The 18,325-nt window shown below is 38.7% G+C and overlaps 1 protein-coding gene across 3 annotated transcripts; it reads left to right on the top strand.

Moving 5' to 3' along the window:
• The first annotated feature begins 2,625 nt into the window (after positions 1–2,625).
• Positions 2,626–16,844, top strand: Ifi44l (interferon induced protein 44 like). Of its 3 annotated transcripts, XM_037207218.1 has the most exons (11): positions 2,626–2,725; positions 2,992–3,122; positions 6,388–6,518; positions 6,657–6,869; positions 7,527–7,575; positions 8,440–8,635; positions 9,379–9,531; positions 11,102–11,273; positions 15,042–15,142; positions 15,805–15,979; positions 16,267–16,844. In XM_037207218.1, the coding sequence occupies exons 3-11, from the start codon at positions 6,398–6,400 to the stop codon at positions 16,293–16,295; spliced, it is 1,209 nt and encodes a 402-aa protein (XP_037063113.1). In that variant the 5' UTR covers positions 2,626–2,725; positions 2,992–3,122; positions 6,388–6,397; the 3' UTR covers positions 16,296–16,844. The 3 variants fall into 3 exon arrangements, with proteins under 3 accessions (XP_037063113.1, XP_028734961.1, XP_037063112.1); XM_028879128.2 differs by having other exon boundaries at positions 6,388–6,869; XM_037207217.1 differs by lacking the exon at positions 2,626–2,725 and having other exon boundaries at positions 2,848–3,122; positions 6,388–6,869.
• Positions 16,845–18,325: the final 1,481 nt, after the last annotated feature.

Raw genomic sequence — 18,325 nt, 5'->3', positions numbered from 1 at the left:
TGACTTGTCCTATGTAGTTGATAAAATTCTATGATGTATCTTCATTCCCCATCTGTGACTTATATACCCTCCCTTGGTGTGTGAGATCTGAATACAATGAAATAACAATACTATGGTTAATATTTCTTATTTTAAGGATGATAAATTATTTTCCCATGATCTAATTAAGCAAGCCCTTTGAAAAGTTAGCTTCTCTAGAAGAGACTCAAAGGAAATCTGATGGGTACAGAGGGATTCTGCACCTGGCCTTGGAGATGTCTGTTATTGTCATGTTGGATGACTATGAAAGGCAATTCCAAGGCACTGGGAGTATCATCTAGGAGCATGGCTTAGGGTTGGTCAGTAATAAGAAAACAGAGGACACAATCTTCTATATACAAGGCACAGAGTTCTTCCCATGAACTGAATGAGCTGAAAATCAGATTGCTCCAGAGTTTCAGAAGACTACAGTCAGTAAACACCTTAAAGAGGAGACCCCGGGAGCCAAGGATGGTAGTTCATACCAACAACCCCAGCATTTGGAGTCTGATACAGGAAGGTGGCTATGAGGTCAAGACAAGATTGCTCTGTGTAATGATTTTGGGCTGGTCTGTCATTGAGTGAGACCTTGTATAGAAAAATAAAACAGAATTAAAGGACCCTGAACAGGAAATAGCATTGAGCCACCTGATTCCTTGCTCCACAGACACTGTATGGTTAAGTTGGAGGTTTTTTTAAAGCCTCTAAGTTTGTGGTAATTTTACAAAACAAGAGAAAATTAATGTAAGTTTCTTTTTAAGACATCTCTTGTTACAGTTGTAACTTCCAACTGTTGTCATGAGAAATTCAACTGGAAGAGTTTGAGTCCTCACTAGTCTCAGTGCTGGGAATTGGATGCTCTCACTCTCTCTTCAGTGAATCCTTTCATTATGGTAGATGACACAGTTGTGTCTTACTGTAAGTTAGAATTTTTGAATGACACATTTCATTGACTTTAATTCACTGAATACTCTTGATTTGATTTTGGCTATCACAGATTCTTCTATTTGATTCCAACCTTAATTACTAACGGGAACTCCCATATCATACACCATACTGTACACAATGATATACAAAATACAGGATGGCAAAGGAAGGCTTAAAGAGAGAGAACCTCAAAAGATCTTTCTAGAGAGCCAATAGAGATGCAAAAAGTCACCACAGGTGCTTGGATAAGACAGTTATATAAGGAATAAAGTCGCAGAAGGGTCAGGGCAATGAGCGCCAACGCAGTGGTGAGACCAAGTGTGCAGCTGGCTCAAGGTGCACTTGGGCCAGGTGAACTGTAGTTCCCTGTGGGCCCAGTCAGGTATAGAGGTCATACTAAGTTCAGGGGTCTGTTGCTTGCCAGTCAGGTACCTCCAAATTCCAGTGTTGTTGGAAAGCTCTTCTTTCATACAACGCAGATGGAGCAGTTCCATCATGGACGGTCTGTTAAGCTCACAGACCTGCTTTCTCTGATACTGTTTTTATATGTTCATGTTCACAACTGATTAATCTCTTATTTGCATAAGTCAGTAAACATCAGTGTCTTGGCTAGTTTTATGTCAACTTGACACAAACTAGAGATGTTTGAACGGAGGGAACCTCAATTGAGAAAATGTGTTTTCTTAATTAGTGATTGATGGGGAAGGCCCAGACCATTATTAGTGGTGGCATCCCTGGGCTGGTGGTCCTGGGTTCCATAAGAAAGCAGGCTGAAAAAGTCGTGAGGAACAAGCCAGTCAGCAGAACCCCTCCATCAGCTCCTGCCTCCAGATTTCTACCCTGTTTGAGTTCCTGTCCTCACTTCCTTCAGTGATGGACTATTATGTGGAAGTGTAAGATAAATAAACCTTTTCCTTGCCATGTTGCTTTTGGTCATGGTATTTCATCACAGCAATAGAGACCCTAGTAACTCTAAGACAATCGGTCTGCATCTCCTGGTTTGTTCTGGACAGACAGTGACTTAAACAAATTATTCTCCTCTCATACTGACCATAGTTTCCCCTCTTTCCACTCCTCCCAGTTCTCCCCACACCTCCCCTTTCCCAGATCCTGTCCTCCTCCATTCCCTTCAGAGAAGAGCAGACCTCCCAGTGTTATCAAGCAAACACAACAGAAGAAGTTGAAATAAAAATGGGCACAAACCCTCGGGGCTGGACAAGGCTTTAACTTGCATCAACAGGAATCAATTTGCATTAGCATTGCTGTTTTATGAAACCGGGCCACTTGGTGTAAGGAAAGCTACTGTTCTATATAGGTACAGCCCCTCTTATCACATTCTATTCCAAATGGACAGAAACACTTGCTTGGGAGGCTCAGATAATGACATTCTGTCTCACTTCACTTCATTCTGTTTCTCCTTCATCTCATGCTTCAGCTTAAAATCTGATTTGCAGGGAGACCTTTCACAAACAGCCCAATTGGGTGAGGCCACTGTCTCATTCCTCTTCCTTTTGTAGCACTTAGCAGCAGTCATGTGTGTAACTGTGCATGTTTGACCGTCTACCTAAGCACACTGCATCCTTCTTAACACCGTTGCTTTTGTCCAGTTCAGTTTCTCTTTCCCAGGTCTAGAGCTGGCGTGTGAATGAGTGTAAACAGGAAAATGAGCTCTGCGGAGCTGCATAGAGTCCGGAAAAGCAGAACCATCATGTACTTGTTCCAATGAAGGGAGTCTAGGTTTGAATAGCACCAGCTGTGCCGCCCAGCAGAGCTACAACAGGTATGGGGCTGTTCCAGGAAGAACAGTCAAAGCATTAGCACCATAGGGCCAAGGACACAGGAAATCTTACAGAAAGGATTTGTTTACTGTGAGTTTTCGTGGGTCATCGCTGCTTCATGCACGTCTGCATGGAGTCAGGCTCAAGGAAATTTTTTTTTTTTCTGTTTGTCTTTCTCTTTCACATCTTTTTTCTTCCTTGTGAGGAAAATGAAAGCTAAGGGCAATTGGCATGCAGCCAACCAAGCATTTCCTGCTTTGAATTTCAGTTTTGGATCCTGTGACTCTGGAACCTAAATTAGCCAAAGAACTTCCTGTCTTCTGACTGCGCCATACTCAGAAAAAGAAATCTCTACTTAATTTGTCCTCTGTTGCAGTCTGCTCCAGGTCTCAGCAGCGGGTAAGCACCTCCTAGCCACCCGGCTCTCCACCTTGGTTCTCTTTGATCTACAGGGTGAAGCTGTCAGGGTGATCATACTATCCTCATTCATTTCTGTGCTTACTTTAATGAAAATTTCACACATTGCTAAGTTCAGGGAAGAGTGAACTCTAGAACAGTCTCCAAATATTTCAATCACATTTCAACTATGATTTGCTTCATTTAATCAGATTTGCTTTGGAAGAAAAGTATTACATGAAAAGTAGAAGCAATCCATGACTCTTTCCTCTGTTCTCTTCTTTACTTCATTCATAGAGGGAAACATAATCCAGACATCTACATAGATCATTGCCATACTTATTTCTGTGCATCTACTGTGTGTATAATATATGAATGTAATCTTTAGTACTGCTTTGTGCTAACATTTTATATAGGTGGCACCAGACTTAATTTCTCATGCTTAGTTTGCTTTTTAAATTAAAAGAAAATTATTTGACCTTTATCCATGTTTATAATAATGGAGCTAATCCATTGACATAAACTGCTGTTGACTTCACTGTACAGATGTGCCAAAATGTGTATACCTGATCTGCGCGTCTTCATAAACAGTGCAGGCCTGAATAGATTTTCGGCTGAACTTATATCACCATCTGGACAATGTCAACAATTTTGTTTATTATTTATTTGTCTTATGGGTATGTGTGTATGCCTGAGTGTTCATATGTGTACCCATACATGCAGTGCCTGTATAAGACAGAAGATAGCCTCAGGCCCCTTGAAATGGGAGTTTTAGGTGGTTGTGAGAGAGCTGGGTCTCTAAAAAAGTGAACCCTGGTCCTCTAGAAAAGTAGCATGTTCTTTTAATCATTGAGCTATCTTTCCAGCCTCCAACACCAACATTTTTTTTTTAATTTCTATATATGGGCCAGCTGTTGGCACTGCTGGATATTTATCCTGATGTGAAATGTATTCAGCACAGAGTCATGTTACAAAATGTTTGTCTCCTTTTCCTGTGCTTCTTACTCTTTTGGGTCAGCACATCTTTCATTTTGCTCTTCACATTCTTGGGCTATTTTTCTTCTGAGTGGTTCATTGTTCCCCTATTCTTCTGCAGGATAGCTTTATAGAATATTTATTATACTTCACCAACTAGTTGTTCTATTGTGTGTCGTTATAAGACAATCATTTGTTTTCAAAGTCAATTTCATCTTTCCTTTATAGTTTGTATCTTTAGTGCCTTATTTCAGATATCCAGTAATTAAGCTGCCATGCAATGACCCACACCAGAAATCTTGCTTATCTGAATGCAACAGGACTGAAACTAGTGGAAGATAAAACAAATTCTATATACCTCCAGTCTGTTAATTCCTTCTCTAGATCTCTTCAGAATTCCAACCCATCACCCGTGGACAAAGCTTGCAAAGTATTCTTTTTGTCATACTCCAAAATAAAAATTCTGTTTTAGTTCTGTTAGTCTAGTTGAAGCTTTACTTAATTTTTCAGCATTTCAGGTGGCTGGTGTGTGTGTGTGTGTGTGTGTGTGTGTGTGTGTGTGTGTGTGTGTGTGTACATAGGTGCACGTGTACCACAGCATTTGTGGAGTTCAGAGGACATCCTGTTGTGTCTATGCTTGCCTTCCATTTTGTTTGAAGAAAGGTCTCCTGTGCACTGCTGCATAAAGCAGGCTACCTGGCTGTGTGCTGCTACCTCACTCACATCCTTCAGGGGATTTTCCTAGTTTTGGGTCCCTTTTAGCCATAGGAATGCCGATATTATAGATGAGCACAATTGTGCCTGGATGTACACTAGTTTTGAGAATTTGGACTCTGGCCCTTGTACTTACACGACAAACACTTTTCTCACTGAACCATCTCTCATCTTCTAAGCTACCTCTCTGAAGTTAACATGTTCAACTCAGGGAAGTGTAATTCTCAATGTCAAGTTTGCTCTTGTGTGCCAATTCTTCTAAATCTTAGCCAGTAATATAATTATTTACCAGACTTCCTATTAATTAGACTGATTGTCTAATGATTTTTAATACATTAAAAACAGTTTATACCATTTTTTTTCATGCTAGTAACTGGTGTAATGGCTGTGGCATTAGCTGTCACTGTAGGATTTACATATCCATTGATACTTTTCCTATTTCTCTTATTTCCTTGTGAACTATTTTTTTGAATATATTTTTCATCTCTGTCCTCTAATTCATGGACTGACACATTATAGTCCATGTGTGGCACATAATGTTTTATTGACATGCAGTAATTAATATTCATTTGTTTAAATATAGAATTAGTATGTTCTTATTACTATAATAAAATATCTCACACAAGCTAACTTTATAAAGGAAACAGGTTCATTTACTTCATAGTTCTAGATATCTAAAGCTGTGTTGTCCAGCTATGGTCCGTGTCTTCTTTGTTGTACCACATCAAGGAGGATTGTATCATGGTAGTATAATACATATGCAGAAGATATCAGAATCATAGACAATCTTAGGCTTTTATGACAACTCTCTCATGAAAAATGACTAGGGTCTGTGAACAATCCCTTAGTTTCCTACAATGGCATGGTTCTAAATTCAACTATCTATTTCTCACTAAGTCTTGTCTCTTTATTGTTCTATCAGTCAATACCACATTGAGGGCAAAGCTCCCAATACATGAATCTTGGGGTGAATCACACTTAAAACATAATACATGTTGTCTATATCTGTTGTGATTGCAATGATAGGCAAGTAATCAAGGTAGAGACTATGTGATCTACAAAGCCTAGATAAATTATTTGCAATTTGACTAAAATAAAGTATTTATTAATTACTAATTTTTGGTTTATATTTTTCTCTAGTCTGGAATTTACTCTGTCAACCAATGTTAAATTTATTTATTTATTTATTTATTTATTTATTTATTTATTTATTTATTTATTTATAGACAAAGTCTCCTGTGTAATACTGGTTGGACTGGAACTCACTATGTATGTAGACCAGGCTAGCTTTATTCTCACAGAGATGTACTTACCTTTGTCTCCTGTGTGCTGGAATTAAAGGAGAGTGCCATTATTCCCAGCCCAGTGTTAAATTTTAACACTATTTATCATTTCTAAAGCATCTGTTTTTCATATATAAATGCTGTTTCTATATCTCTACATTGTATATTTTTTGCTTCAAAATATTGTATTTTAATTGGGTCAGAGGACAATAGAACTCATTGGAACTGAACAGAAACTTGTAACTTAAACTGCTTTATTTTGCTAGTCTCTCAACCTGTATTTGTTTTTCTATCAGTTGTAGGAACATGGACGTGACAACCAGATTGACGTGGATACAGGAACAGATTCTGGGGAAACTGCTTGGGAATACATCTTTGACTCTTCTTTATAAGTCTAGAGTTCATCAACTGCGCACTCTTGATATGAGTAAGATATGCGGTCATCAGAGATCCACGATGACAGTAATTCACTTGAAGCAAGCTGTTGTAGGTGTTTTTATGCTGGAAGAGTTTCCCATTTTACATTCTGATAAGCCAAGTACTTGTGTTTGGTTTTCATTTAAAGAGAATAACAGCACTGGAATGTCGACTTTACTTTTGAACACACAAGTAGAAGTTAATGGTACACTTCTGAAGTTTTCCTCACTTGATGGTTTGTCACTCTCTGTGGATCCAAGAGAATACAAACTTCATCTTAATGATGCACTGATAAAAGAACTCAAACTCAATGTTAAACCTGTCTCTGGATATTTGGAGTGCGAAATTTTCCGAGTTGATGGTATGTATAAAAGGGACTCTGTTTCTGCATTTGGTACTCGTCTTTGCAGTTCATGCATTATCATTGGTGTGCAAGGACAAGGAAAAGGATGAATAAATATTAGTTTATTAGGCAGGACTAAGGACTAAAGACTGCTGTGAGCAAAGAATTTAAGATGGATATGTACAAAGATAGAGATGGCCTTGTTGTATCTGCCTCTCTGATGTACCTACCAACACGTTTTAATCTTGTCTTGATTTATGACTTTCTTTGTTCTGTAAAACTATAAAAATGGGGTAAAACTGCTTCAACATTGGAGCATGGAATTTGGGTAACATACATCTGTGTTTCCAGGTCATGGTCAATAAAGTGACTCCAGAGTAAACTCACTCTTATTCCATTAAAACAAAAAGACAGAGAAAGGTCAGGATAGGAGAGAGGAGAGGAGAGGAGGAGTGGGAGAGAGGAAAGGAAGGTGACAGCAGAGAGAAATTTTGACTTTATGATTGCAAAGAGATTCATGGTTTTCTCCTCTTCCTCTCAGGGTGTTGCCAACTTGAACTCTTAGTCAAGAAGGCCAGGGTTATACAAACAGACCAGCCCTGTTTAGGAAAGAGACTTGACCACAGAGAACCAAAGAAGTCAGGGAGCTTACTATGCTGTGCTTGTTTTCTGTAGGAGTTAAGAATGATCCAGGCTTCATAAAGAAGATGTTGACCGTCCGACAGTAAGTTTGGTCTTTGACCTACTTTTTATTCATTATATCTAGATTAATTGTGATAACAGTGCTAACAACAAACTAGTAAAGTAAAAAAACAAAAAAATCATATTACTTGGAATGATAAAAGGTTGTTATTGACAGATTCCAGTTAATATAAAAACAAAACCTCCTTTTTTAATTTATAGATATGAATATATTTTTATTTCCCCTTAATATATTTATTGCATATAATCACTTACTTTCAGTGTTGATAAACTCAAAGATTTGTGTTTTCAGGTTAACAATGACTTGGTACAGGTTAAGATTTCACACAGGCCGGGCGGTGGTGGCGCACGCCTTTAATCCCAGCACTCGGGAGGCAGAGCTAGGTGGATCTCTGTGAGTTCGAGGCCAGCCTGGGCTACCAAGTGAGTCCCAGGAAAGGCGCAAAGCTACACAGAGAAACCCTGTCTCGAAAAAAACCAAAAAAAAAAACCAAAAAAAAAAAAAAAAAAGATTTCACACAGGTGGTGGTGGTACATGCCTTTAATCCCAGCACTTAGGAGTCAGAGGCAGGTGGATCTCTGTGAGTTCAAGGCCAACATAGTCTACAGAGTGAGTCCCAGAACAGCAGGGCTACACAGTGAAACCCTGTCTCAAAAAAAAAAGAAAAAAATTACTCCAATATATAAATGCAGTTTATTTAGGTGCAAAATATTTAACCCAGGATGTTTATGTTTAGGGTGCTATACATAATATATTATAAAGCTACTATTGAAATAAGTGTGTAGCTAAACTCATCCCTATGAATGGAAGAACCAGATGCTCTAGGTTAACTACAGTGCTTTGTGGAAGATCTGCTGTTGTATTTAATTTCTGCATTCTAAATAGGTACCGAGAAAGGTTACTATCTGCTCTCAGAGCCTACAGGCCCAAAAAAGACTTGGTTTCAGAAGTTCGTATTCTCTTGGTGGGTCCAGTAGGTTCTGGAAAGTCCAGCTTTTTCAATTCAGTGAAGTCTGCTTTCCAAGGCCACCTAACTCGCCAGGCCATTGTGGGGTCTGACGAAACCAGCATTACCAAACAGGTAAGTTACCTGAGAATTTGCAGAAGATTACAATTTACAGGTTACAAAGAATGTATTTGTTCACGTCTTTCTAATTTTCTCTCAGACATAACCTTCTTCTTAATCTACAATTAAATACTAAATAATTAAGTAAAATAGAAAAACATTGCATTAGAATTATCTCTATTCAATAATGTTATCTAGAGAAGCATTTTGCTTTTTACAGATCCAAGAATTAGTTATATAAAAAATACCTTTTGGTGCTTATTTCAAATATATAATAAGACTATAACATCAGTTTATCATTGGTTCTGTATTCCATAGCTTAAATGTTTCTAAAACTTTCATGAATTGTATTTTGTATTTTATGTGGATTTATTTCAACATGTCAGTCTCGTCTGAGAAGTCCAGTTAAGATGCTACAACAATTGAATTTTTTGAGCATTAACTGAAAAGCTTCAGCACTCAAGCTGTTGTGATATCACAGACAGGCTCTGTACTTCCTAGTAGAGCACAGTGCTAGGCCATTTCCTGTACCACCCATGGGAGAACTATGACTACACAGCAGCTTTGAATACTGAAGAAAGTTATTTTTTTCAGGCTTGATGTGGTGGTACTTGCCTGTAACCCCAACTCTTGGGGGACCGAGCTAGTGGGGATCACGCCAGTTTCAGGCCATTATATTAAAACATTAGCTAATTTCTCTTTTTCATTTTGTCTTGAATACTAACAAATACACTTTAACTCAATAATTTTTTTTCCAGTACAGAATATATTCTGTTAAAGATGGCGAAGGTGGGAAAACGCTCCCATTTATGTTGTGTGATTCAATGGGACTGGATGAGAGAGAAGAAGCAGGACTGTGCATAGATGACATATCTCATATCTTAAAAGGCTGTGTACCAGACAGGTATCAGGTAAGATTTCTTACCACCTCAAGACACTTAAAAGTGTTTCATTGCATCTTTACCCTACAAGACTATTTGAACTGCCATTATGTGATTCCAACATTTACTACTATACTTTAAATAAATAGATATTTATGAGAGGAAGGTAAAGAGATGGTTCTTATAGTCTGTGCCATTGAGAAATAAAACTAAATGGCAGGACTTGACTTATCTGAATTCCAGGAGACATTCATAAGACTGTACTGTTTACATGACTCTTTTATATTTTTGTTTGTGAGCCTAGCCTTTAATGGCTGAGCTATCTCTCCAGCCCTACATGTTTCTTTCAATACTGTAAACTGTGAATAAAGAAGCCATTTAAATAGTTAAACCAGTGGTAGTTTAATTTTGTGCATGTTTAGTCTAATTATACATAGAAGATATTAGAATAATTGTCTGTTGTCTGTTGATGTATTCCACAAGAGCGAGGCAGTGCTAATACATATTGATGTGTACCGATGAAGGAAGTTACATAATTTTTTTTTTAAGCCTTTGATTTTAAATATATGAAATGTGAGAATTAATACTGCCTGTGTCCCAGCACATCTGAGAATATTAGGTGAATGATCTACTCCTAGTGCTCACAGAGTTAATCATTTAGCATCTTTCTTTTAGGTATGGAATGTGATGGAATTGGCTTCAACTTCTAAACATTTATCTTTTTTCCTCTCAGTCAAACTTGATTGAAAAGATTGACTATGTATGCACTTTCATTTGAAATTACTTATTACAATATAATTTGTTCTAGACACAAAGAGAATAACTTAAAAAATCCACTGTTAATTAAGAGTGCAGGATTTATTTTCAGGAGACAGTCTAGTTCAGGAAAGGAATTACAAAATTTCAGGAATGAAGAGAGCAGAAGGAGAGAAAAGTTAGATCGCAAGACCCTCAGTTTTCATGTCAGAGACCCAGCCAGTTCAGTTCAACAGTTCAACATTGAACACACACACACACACACACACACACACACACACACACACACACACAACACACACACAGAGTACACACTTATAATGTTTGCTATGTTTTGCAATCTATTTTCTCAGGAACAGAAAGATCATTGTCTTGTTTGTGGTAAGAAGACGCTAACTTGGAAGCTGATATTTCTCTAGTTTCACTTCATCTTACTTTGCCTTGAAAAATTAAGAAGAAATCATAGTCTTTAAGTTTGAATGTCATTTCATTCTCATTTCTCCATCTGCCTCAGTCCTTTAAGCGTGCAAAATTCTGAAAGAGGAATCTTAAATGATCCATAGCACAGCTTGATGCTATTTGCTTCTGGAGATTGGAGATTTAAGTCAGACTTTATTCTTTGCATTTTTCTTTCAATAATTACAGTGGTTAATCATCATTTTTATCAGAACAATAAAGCCATTTGTCTTTAAGAAAACTATAGTGAGATCTTGGCAATGAGAAGCAGGCAGGAAGGGAGCTATAAATAAGAAACCAGGAGCCGACACTGGGGAAAGAGTTGTGGTTTCCGCTGTAGAAACTGACAGTCTCTGAAAAGTGGATATCAACTTGTGTTTCTATCCAGTTCAACCCGTGTAAGCCGATTAAGCCAAAGCACCCCACTTCTGTCACCTTGCCACCACTGAAGGACAGGATTCACTGTGTGGCTTATGTCTTAAACATCAACTCTGTTAACACCCTGTCAGCTAAGATGGTGGCAAAGCTCAAAGAAGTCCACAAAGATGCAGGAGCCTGTGGTGAGTCTCATTGTATAAACACTGAAAACTTTGAAATAAACACAATTCATAGGAAGCTACAAAGGGAGTGGTGAGGAGTCTCATGTCTTGTTCCCTTTGGGAAGTGTCTTCAGCTCCACGTTAGTGGCAAGTGCAGAAGGCATCACTGAAAGACTTGGCTGAGAGCCATCTTATGTGTTCGCCCCCAGAACTGAGCACTAGGCTATCGTCTTCTGTTGTACAATTCTCTTGGGGTTTTTTAAAGGTACTAACTTTCTCACAGGAACTAGCTAGTAAGATCAAAACCAAGGTGCTGATGCTGTTATACTATTTTATCATATGTAGCAATTGATGAAATTATGTCTACAACCCAAGATACAGAATTATCTCATCACTATGAAAATAACACACTGACCCTTCTTGTGAGTACTTCTCTCTAGTTATAGTCTTCACTTGAGAATATTATGTAAATAGAATCATTCATTATGCCATCTTCTGAGAATGACTGTCTTAACTTGGCCTAACACCCTTTCAAGTCCATGTCAGACATTTTATGTAGTGAGCATTTACTCTATGGCTGTTGAGCAATATTCCCTCATATAGTTATACCAGGATATATTTAACTGTTGTCCATTTTTAGATTACTATAGATATAATGCTTCTGAACATTAGTGTTTTCGTTTTGTGGGGGCATAGTTCCCCAGGGATAAGACTGCTATAACATATAGAAAATGTATGTTAATTTTAAAAAATCACAAAACTGCTATTCAGAGCACTGATATCATGCTACATTCCAACTAACACTATATGACCAATCCCAGTTTTCTGCATTTTTCTAATATTTGGTATTATTGTTGCCACTATTAAAAATTAACTTCTGCAGCCGGGCGTTGGTGGCGCACGCCTTTAATCCCAGCACTCGGGGAGGCAGAGCCAGGCGGATCTCTGTGAGTTCGAGGCCAGCCTGGGCTACCAAGTGAGTTCCAGGAAAGGCACAAAGCTACACAAAGAAACCCTGTCTCGAAAAACCAAAAAAAAAAAAAAAATTAACTTCTGCAATAGATATGTAGAAATATGTCATTATGACATTAACTTGCTTTACCTAATAATCCATAGATTTAAATATCTTGTAACATAATCGCTGGTCATCCATATATCTCTAGTAAAATGCTTTCTTTCATATCTTTTACCCATTTTCTGATTGATTTATTTGTATGTTTTCTTTTATGTTGAATTTTAAGATATCCCTTATTTTAGTCAGTGTTCTATTGCCGTGAGGAAACATCATGACCATGGCAACTCTCATAAGGGAAATCATTTAACTCGGGCTTGCTTACAGTTTCAGAGGTTTAGTCCACTGTCATCATGGTGGAAAGCATAGCAGCATGCAGGTAGACATGGTGCTGGAGAAGTGCCTGAGACGTCTCTACATCTCAATTGGGAGAGAGAGACTCTGGGCCTGTCTTGGACTCTTGAAACCACAAAGCTCACTCCCAGAGACATACTTCCTTTAACAAGGCCACACATCCTAATCCTTCCAAACAGTGCCACTCCCTAGTGATTAAGCATTCAAATATATGAGCCTATGGGGGCCATTTTTATTCAAATAACCACATCTCTAAATCTAAAATCTGAGTCACTGTCAGACATATGGTTTGCCACTAATTTTCCATGTCAGTTTCTATATTATTTGTTTTGTTTTTTATTATCATTAATTTTGGTCCTGTCATCTCTCTTTCCTTCAGGGACTCTTATGGCATGACTACTAGGTCTTTTACCATAGACACCCTATTTATTTTTCCTGTATATCTAATGGACATTATATACACTTAATGTAACTGTGTATGGAAACATCTCTAAAACAGTGGTGCATTTAGGATATGATTGAGTTAGAGAAGTGCTAAGATTTGAAGGTAGTTTTTAAGGACATATGACATTATAGCACCATGAAGTGATGTTTAATGAAACTGACTTTTTTTTTTTTTTTTTTTTTTTTTTTTGGTTTTTTCGAGACAGGGTTTCTCTGTGTAGCTTTGCTCCTTTCCTGGAACTCACTTGGTAGCCCAGGCTGGCCTCGAACACACAGAGATCCGCCTGCCTATGCCTCCCGAGTGCTTGGATTAAAGGCGTGCGCCGCCGCCGCCGCCGCCGCCGCCGCCGCCGCCGCCACCACCACTGGCTGAAACTGACTTTTAGAGGAGCCCTCATCAGGGTAGAATACACCAATTGATTGTTCATTTCCAAAGTGTCAGAACTGAAAATAAACATACAAGTAGCATTATAAGAACTGAACAGGTGACATTTTGAAATATATATGTATATGCATATATATGCATATATATGTGTGTGTGTTATTGCATAAATGCAATAACAATAAAAAACAAAAATGAAGCTATGAATTTGAAGGAGAGCAGGGAGGAGTACATGGAAGTGTTTCCAGGGAGGAAAGGGAAGGGAGAAATGTTGTAACCAAGTTATAATCTCCAAGGAGAGAGGGAGGAGAAAGAGGGCATAGAGTTAATTTTGAAGACCGCAGGTCTGCATGCTTAAGGGAGAAGGTAGCAAGATCTCAGTTGAACTTTGAGGTCAGTGTAGCTTTCTGGGAACACCCTTCCTGTGTTTGTCTCTCTTGAGGTGTTTTTCTCTTCAGTTCAATGGTGCAGTAGCCATGTTCCACACTTTAAAAGAATACTAAGTTTCCAAGCTTACTGTGAGTTTAGGTATCTCTCCAAGTAAGCTCTCCTTTTGTGAGGAAATGACATTTGGAAGATCAGGCTCAGATTAAGTGGGGATATTTTATATCCAACTCTCCAAATCATCTTACAGAGAGTATTGTTTATAAGCACATTTAAAAACTATCTTGATCGGGAAACCCACAGAGACAACTGACCAGAGCTTGTGCGAGCTCATAGACTCTGGACTGACAGCTGGGGAACCTGCATGAGACCAAATGTCAGAGGGCATAGGCCCTCCAAATGTGGGCAACAGTTGTGTGGCTTGGGCAGTTGGTGGGGCCCCTTGCAGTGGGACCAAAATTTATGCTTAGTGCATGAATTGACTTTCTGGAGCCCGTTCCCTATGGAGGGACACCTTGCTCAGTCTTGATGCAGTGGGGGAGGGGCTTGGTCCTGCCTCAACTTGATGTGCCAGACTTTGTTGACTACCCATAGGAGGCCTTACCCTTTCTGAGGAGTGGGTGGAGAGTGTGGTGGGGTGGGGGAGATGGGAGGGGAGCAGTGCTGTGGGATGTTCTGTATGCTGTGAATGTGTTGCTCTGATTGGTTGATAAATAAAATACTGATTGGCCAGTAGCCAGGCAGGAAGTATAGGCAGGATAATCAGACAAGGAGAATTCTGGGAAGAAAAAAGCTGAGTCAGGAGATGCCAGCCTGGCTGTACAGGGAGCAGCATGTAATGGCACACAGGTAAAGCCATGGAACACGTGGCGACATATAGATGAACAGAAAGGGGCTGAGTTTAGTGTAAGAGCTAGTCAGTAGTAAGCCTGAGCTAATGGCTGAGCAGTATTAATTAATACAAGCTTCTGTGTGTTTGCTTGGGGGACATGAGTAGGAGAGATTTGTCCCAACCACCCGTCAGCTGGGACACAAGAAATTTTCCAGCTACAGAGCAGGAGGAGGGGAGAGTGGGAGAACTGTGGTTGGTATGTAAAATGGAAAAAAAAAAAACAATAACTTTGAAATAAATAAAAAAAATTTAAAAAAGCATAAAAAAAGAAGAAAACCTATCTTGATATATTCCTATAACGCTGATGTCTATTTGATACAGGTGTTGGACAAGTGGCCTTGCTTACTAATGTGAATAACTGTGATGAAGTTCTCGATGACAGTTTTTTAAACATGACAGAAAATATGACTTCTCAAAGCCAGGTAAAGAGTGATGTTTATAATCAGGTGATATAGAGACAGAATCACAGCCATGTGTCCACTCTTTTTCTCTCTCTCTCTCTCCCTCATCACCACTGTGTGTGTGTGTGTGTGTGTGTGTGTGCACGTGTGTGTCTGTATGTGTGTGTGCATGTGTGTGTGTGAGTGTATGTATGTGTGTATGTGTGTGTTCATAGCTGAATTGAGAATTAGGTCAAGGTGAGTTTGTTTCTGTAGGCCTGTAATGTCAGACACTCAGGAAGCTGACATAAGATGGCAAGTTCAAGGCCTATTTGGGCTACAGAGTGAGTTCAAGACCATGTCTCAAAATGAAAAGCAAAAAGAGGCTGTAGATATAGCTCAAGGAGAGCTTACTTGCCAAAAGTAGGGGAGGCCTTGAGTTCGGTCCTCATTAGTACATATAACTGGATTGATTTTTCAGTTTGTTGCAGTTTGTATTTCATTTTAATAATTATCCACAATTTACATACATACAATTGTATTCTGAAGAGGATTTGCCAAGCCATTACCTTTTCAGCTTTTCTCCTTAACTGTATTTAATATTCAGTCAAATTTCTAGTATGAAATACTTCATATATATATACATATATATGTTTCACAAATATATTTTTACATAAAATGAATTTTAAATATATTTTCCACAGGTAAAGAATGTACAGAACATGCTAAATATTCCTATAGCTAATATCTTGATGGTTAGTAATTATGCTTCGGAGCGATCGTTGGAACCTATGAAAGATGTCCTGATCCTTGCTGCACTCAGGCAGATGTTGCGGGCTGCAGATGACTCCTTAGAAGACTTGCCTCCTGAGGAAACTGGTAACCTGGCTCCTCTTGAAAGCACTTGTGTCTTTTGGAAAACCATCAGCTGTACTCAGTGGGGTGGTTGGGACCCACTTACCCAGCCCTGAAGTGTGTTGCAGTCTCTGCTCTCTCCCGCTGTTGACTGTCTTGTTTTGGAGGAATGGCACAGTGACATTAGTCTTCTGTGACATCAGTTACCCTTAGCCCAAACCTGAGTTTCCCTAGGGAGAGTTAGTCGACTGACAGCTTCTGTGAGACTCTGCCTTTGTTAATGGTGATGTTCTGTTTGTTTTTTTTAACAGCATCAGCTAATGGTTCCTTCAACAGCTAATCATGTATCAAAAATGAAGATGCAGCCTGAGAAGTGGAGAGGAGAGAGATGCCCTACAACAAATATGCTTCCATATGCCTGTACCTACTACAGTTTAATATCTTGATGTCTTTGCTTTTATTTCTCTAGCACATTATGCAGTTCTGTGTATTCTAATCAATTGCACAGTGATTACAAAATTATATAGATATCTGCCATTATGCATAGAGTGTAAGTTCTTTGAGAAACAGGCCTTGGATTTGCCTTTCTAGTCACAGAGCTCAACACAACTTCTGGTAAATCTTCCGGATACTCACAATGACTCTTCTGCACCACTTTCTCTAGACTGATGATCTCCTTAGACATCTACTCCATGTAGATGGGAAGACACAAAGAGTAAGATGCTGGAAAGAGAAAAGAAAATAAGTGTGGAGAGGGTGTTACTTATCTCTGAAAGCATGAATGCTTCTAAACAATTTAAATTAATTAAAAAGAGCCAATATTTGTTAACAACTTTGTTAATTAATTTTTTAATTTCATGAAATAAAGTCTATTCCTGTAATGTTTCCATGCTTGATTTTAATCAACTGAATTCCAAAACATCATTGCTGTGTCTTCAAAGAGGAACTGTTGAGAGATGAAATCTTACTAGTCAACATGGAAGGTAGGTTGCCATGCAAGTCCCCCAGATGATTCTCAAGTCCTCCTGGCAGTTGTCTAAGTTAGGACTATTGTTAAATAAAATTAAATCTTATAATATATTTTATAAATCTTAATAATTCTTCCAATTTTTCATTTTTCTTTTAAATATTTTATTATTTGGGTAAATATTTATTTTATTTTTTAACTATGTGCATATGTGTACATCTATGTGTGGGTATTTACACGAGTGAAGGTGTACATGGAGGACAGAGGTGTCAGATCTTTTGGAACTGTGGCAGGGGATCGTGAGCCATCTAATGTGTGTGCTGGGAAGTGAAAGGGTCCTTTGCAAAGGCAGTGTGCACTCTTGAGCTGATGAGCAGTCTCTCTAGCTGCTCAGTTTTAATTTGTTTTGGTTCAATAGATTCCTGAATTCTGACAGTCTATCTTACCTTCAACCAGGTTATTCTTTGGGTTATTTCTGGATACTAAGCAGACAAGAATTCCTTTGGGGTAGGTCTGAGGAAGTGGATTTTCCTAAAGTAGTGTTTCAAGGGAAGCTGCACTCTTAGGAATGTTCATGAAGATATAGAGTTTTAGGAACAATCTGGTTTCTGGTTTTATTTCTTCTTTCATTACATAAGAACTTAATAATCATGGCTGCATGAATGATATGCATGAGCATGTGACTAAGACTACAGCTAAGGCATGGGAATGGGGAGACATATGGCTAGCTCGTGGGAGGGACAATGGGACCACAATATAACTTCCCATACCTCAACTGAGTATAGCCAGGTTAACCTCTAGATAGGGCTCTTGAAATCAACCTATCACAGGAGCCTTTCTTCCTTTCTCTTAAGTTCTCATCTATAAAACTGCCCTAAGCTACTTTCTAAGACTCACCTGTCTATGGTGTATGACATCCATTCTTTAAGTTCACAAGACAAAGGACCTGAAAGCCAATGATCTGGGATGTCTTTGATGGCCATTTTTCTCCTAATTTTGAGATTATAACATAATTACATCATTTTCTCCTTCCCTTTCCTCCCTCTAAGCCCTCCTGTGTACTCCTCCTTGCTCTTTTTTTAAAATGTATGGCCTTATTTGTCATTAATTGCTGTTGTATGCAGACACACACAGAGGGAGAGAGAGACAGACAGACAGAGAGAGAGAGGCAGAGAGACACACAGAGAGAGGGAGTCCTAGACATAACCTACTCAGTCTGCACAGTGTTACTCATAGGCTCATCCAGGCCCCCAGCCCCTGGTTTATTGTCCGCTGGAAACAAGGAAACCTCCAACAAATTCAAAGGTCTCCTGTTTTCCCCTCACTGCACTATTCCTTTAGTGAAAAGAGAAATCTCATTTATTTCAGTTTGACTGACATTTTTTGAAATCTAAGATTTCTAG

This window comes from Peromyscus leucopus, chromosome 6 (genome assembly GCF_004664715.2).
Source record: "Peromyscus leucopus breed LL Stock chromosome 6, UCI_PerLeu_2.1, whole genome shotgun sequence".
NCBI classification, from domain to species: Eukaryota; Metazoa; Chordata; class Mammalia; order Rodentia; family Cricetidae; genus Peromyscus; species Peromyscus leucopus.
Note: the sequence above shows the minus strand (reverse complement) of the source record. Positions and strands in the feature narration are given on the sequence as shown.

Excerpts from the sequence above, each read along its gene's own strand:
- Ifi44l (XM_028879128.2), top strand. The coding sequence starts at position 6,398 with ATGGACGTGACAACCAGATTGACGTGGATACAGGAACAGATTCTGGGG. Across the intron at positions 9,532-11,101 it reads GTGTACCAGACAGGTATCAG|TTCAACCCGTGTAAGCCGAT; the intron begins GTAAGATTTCTT and ends GTTTCTATCCAG. Across the intron at positions 15,143-15,804 it reads ATATGACTTCTCAAAGCCAG|GTAAAGAATGTACAGAACAT; the intron begins GTAAAGAGTGAT and ends TATTTTCCACAG.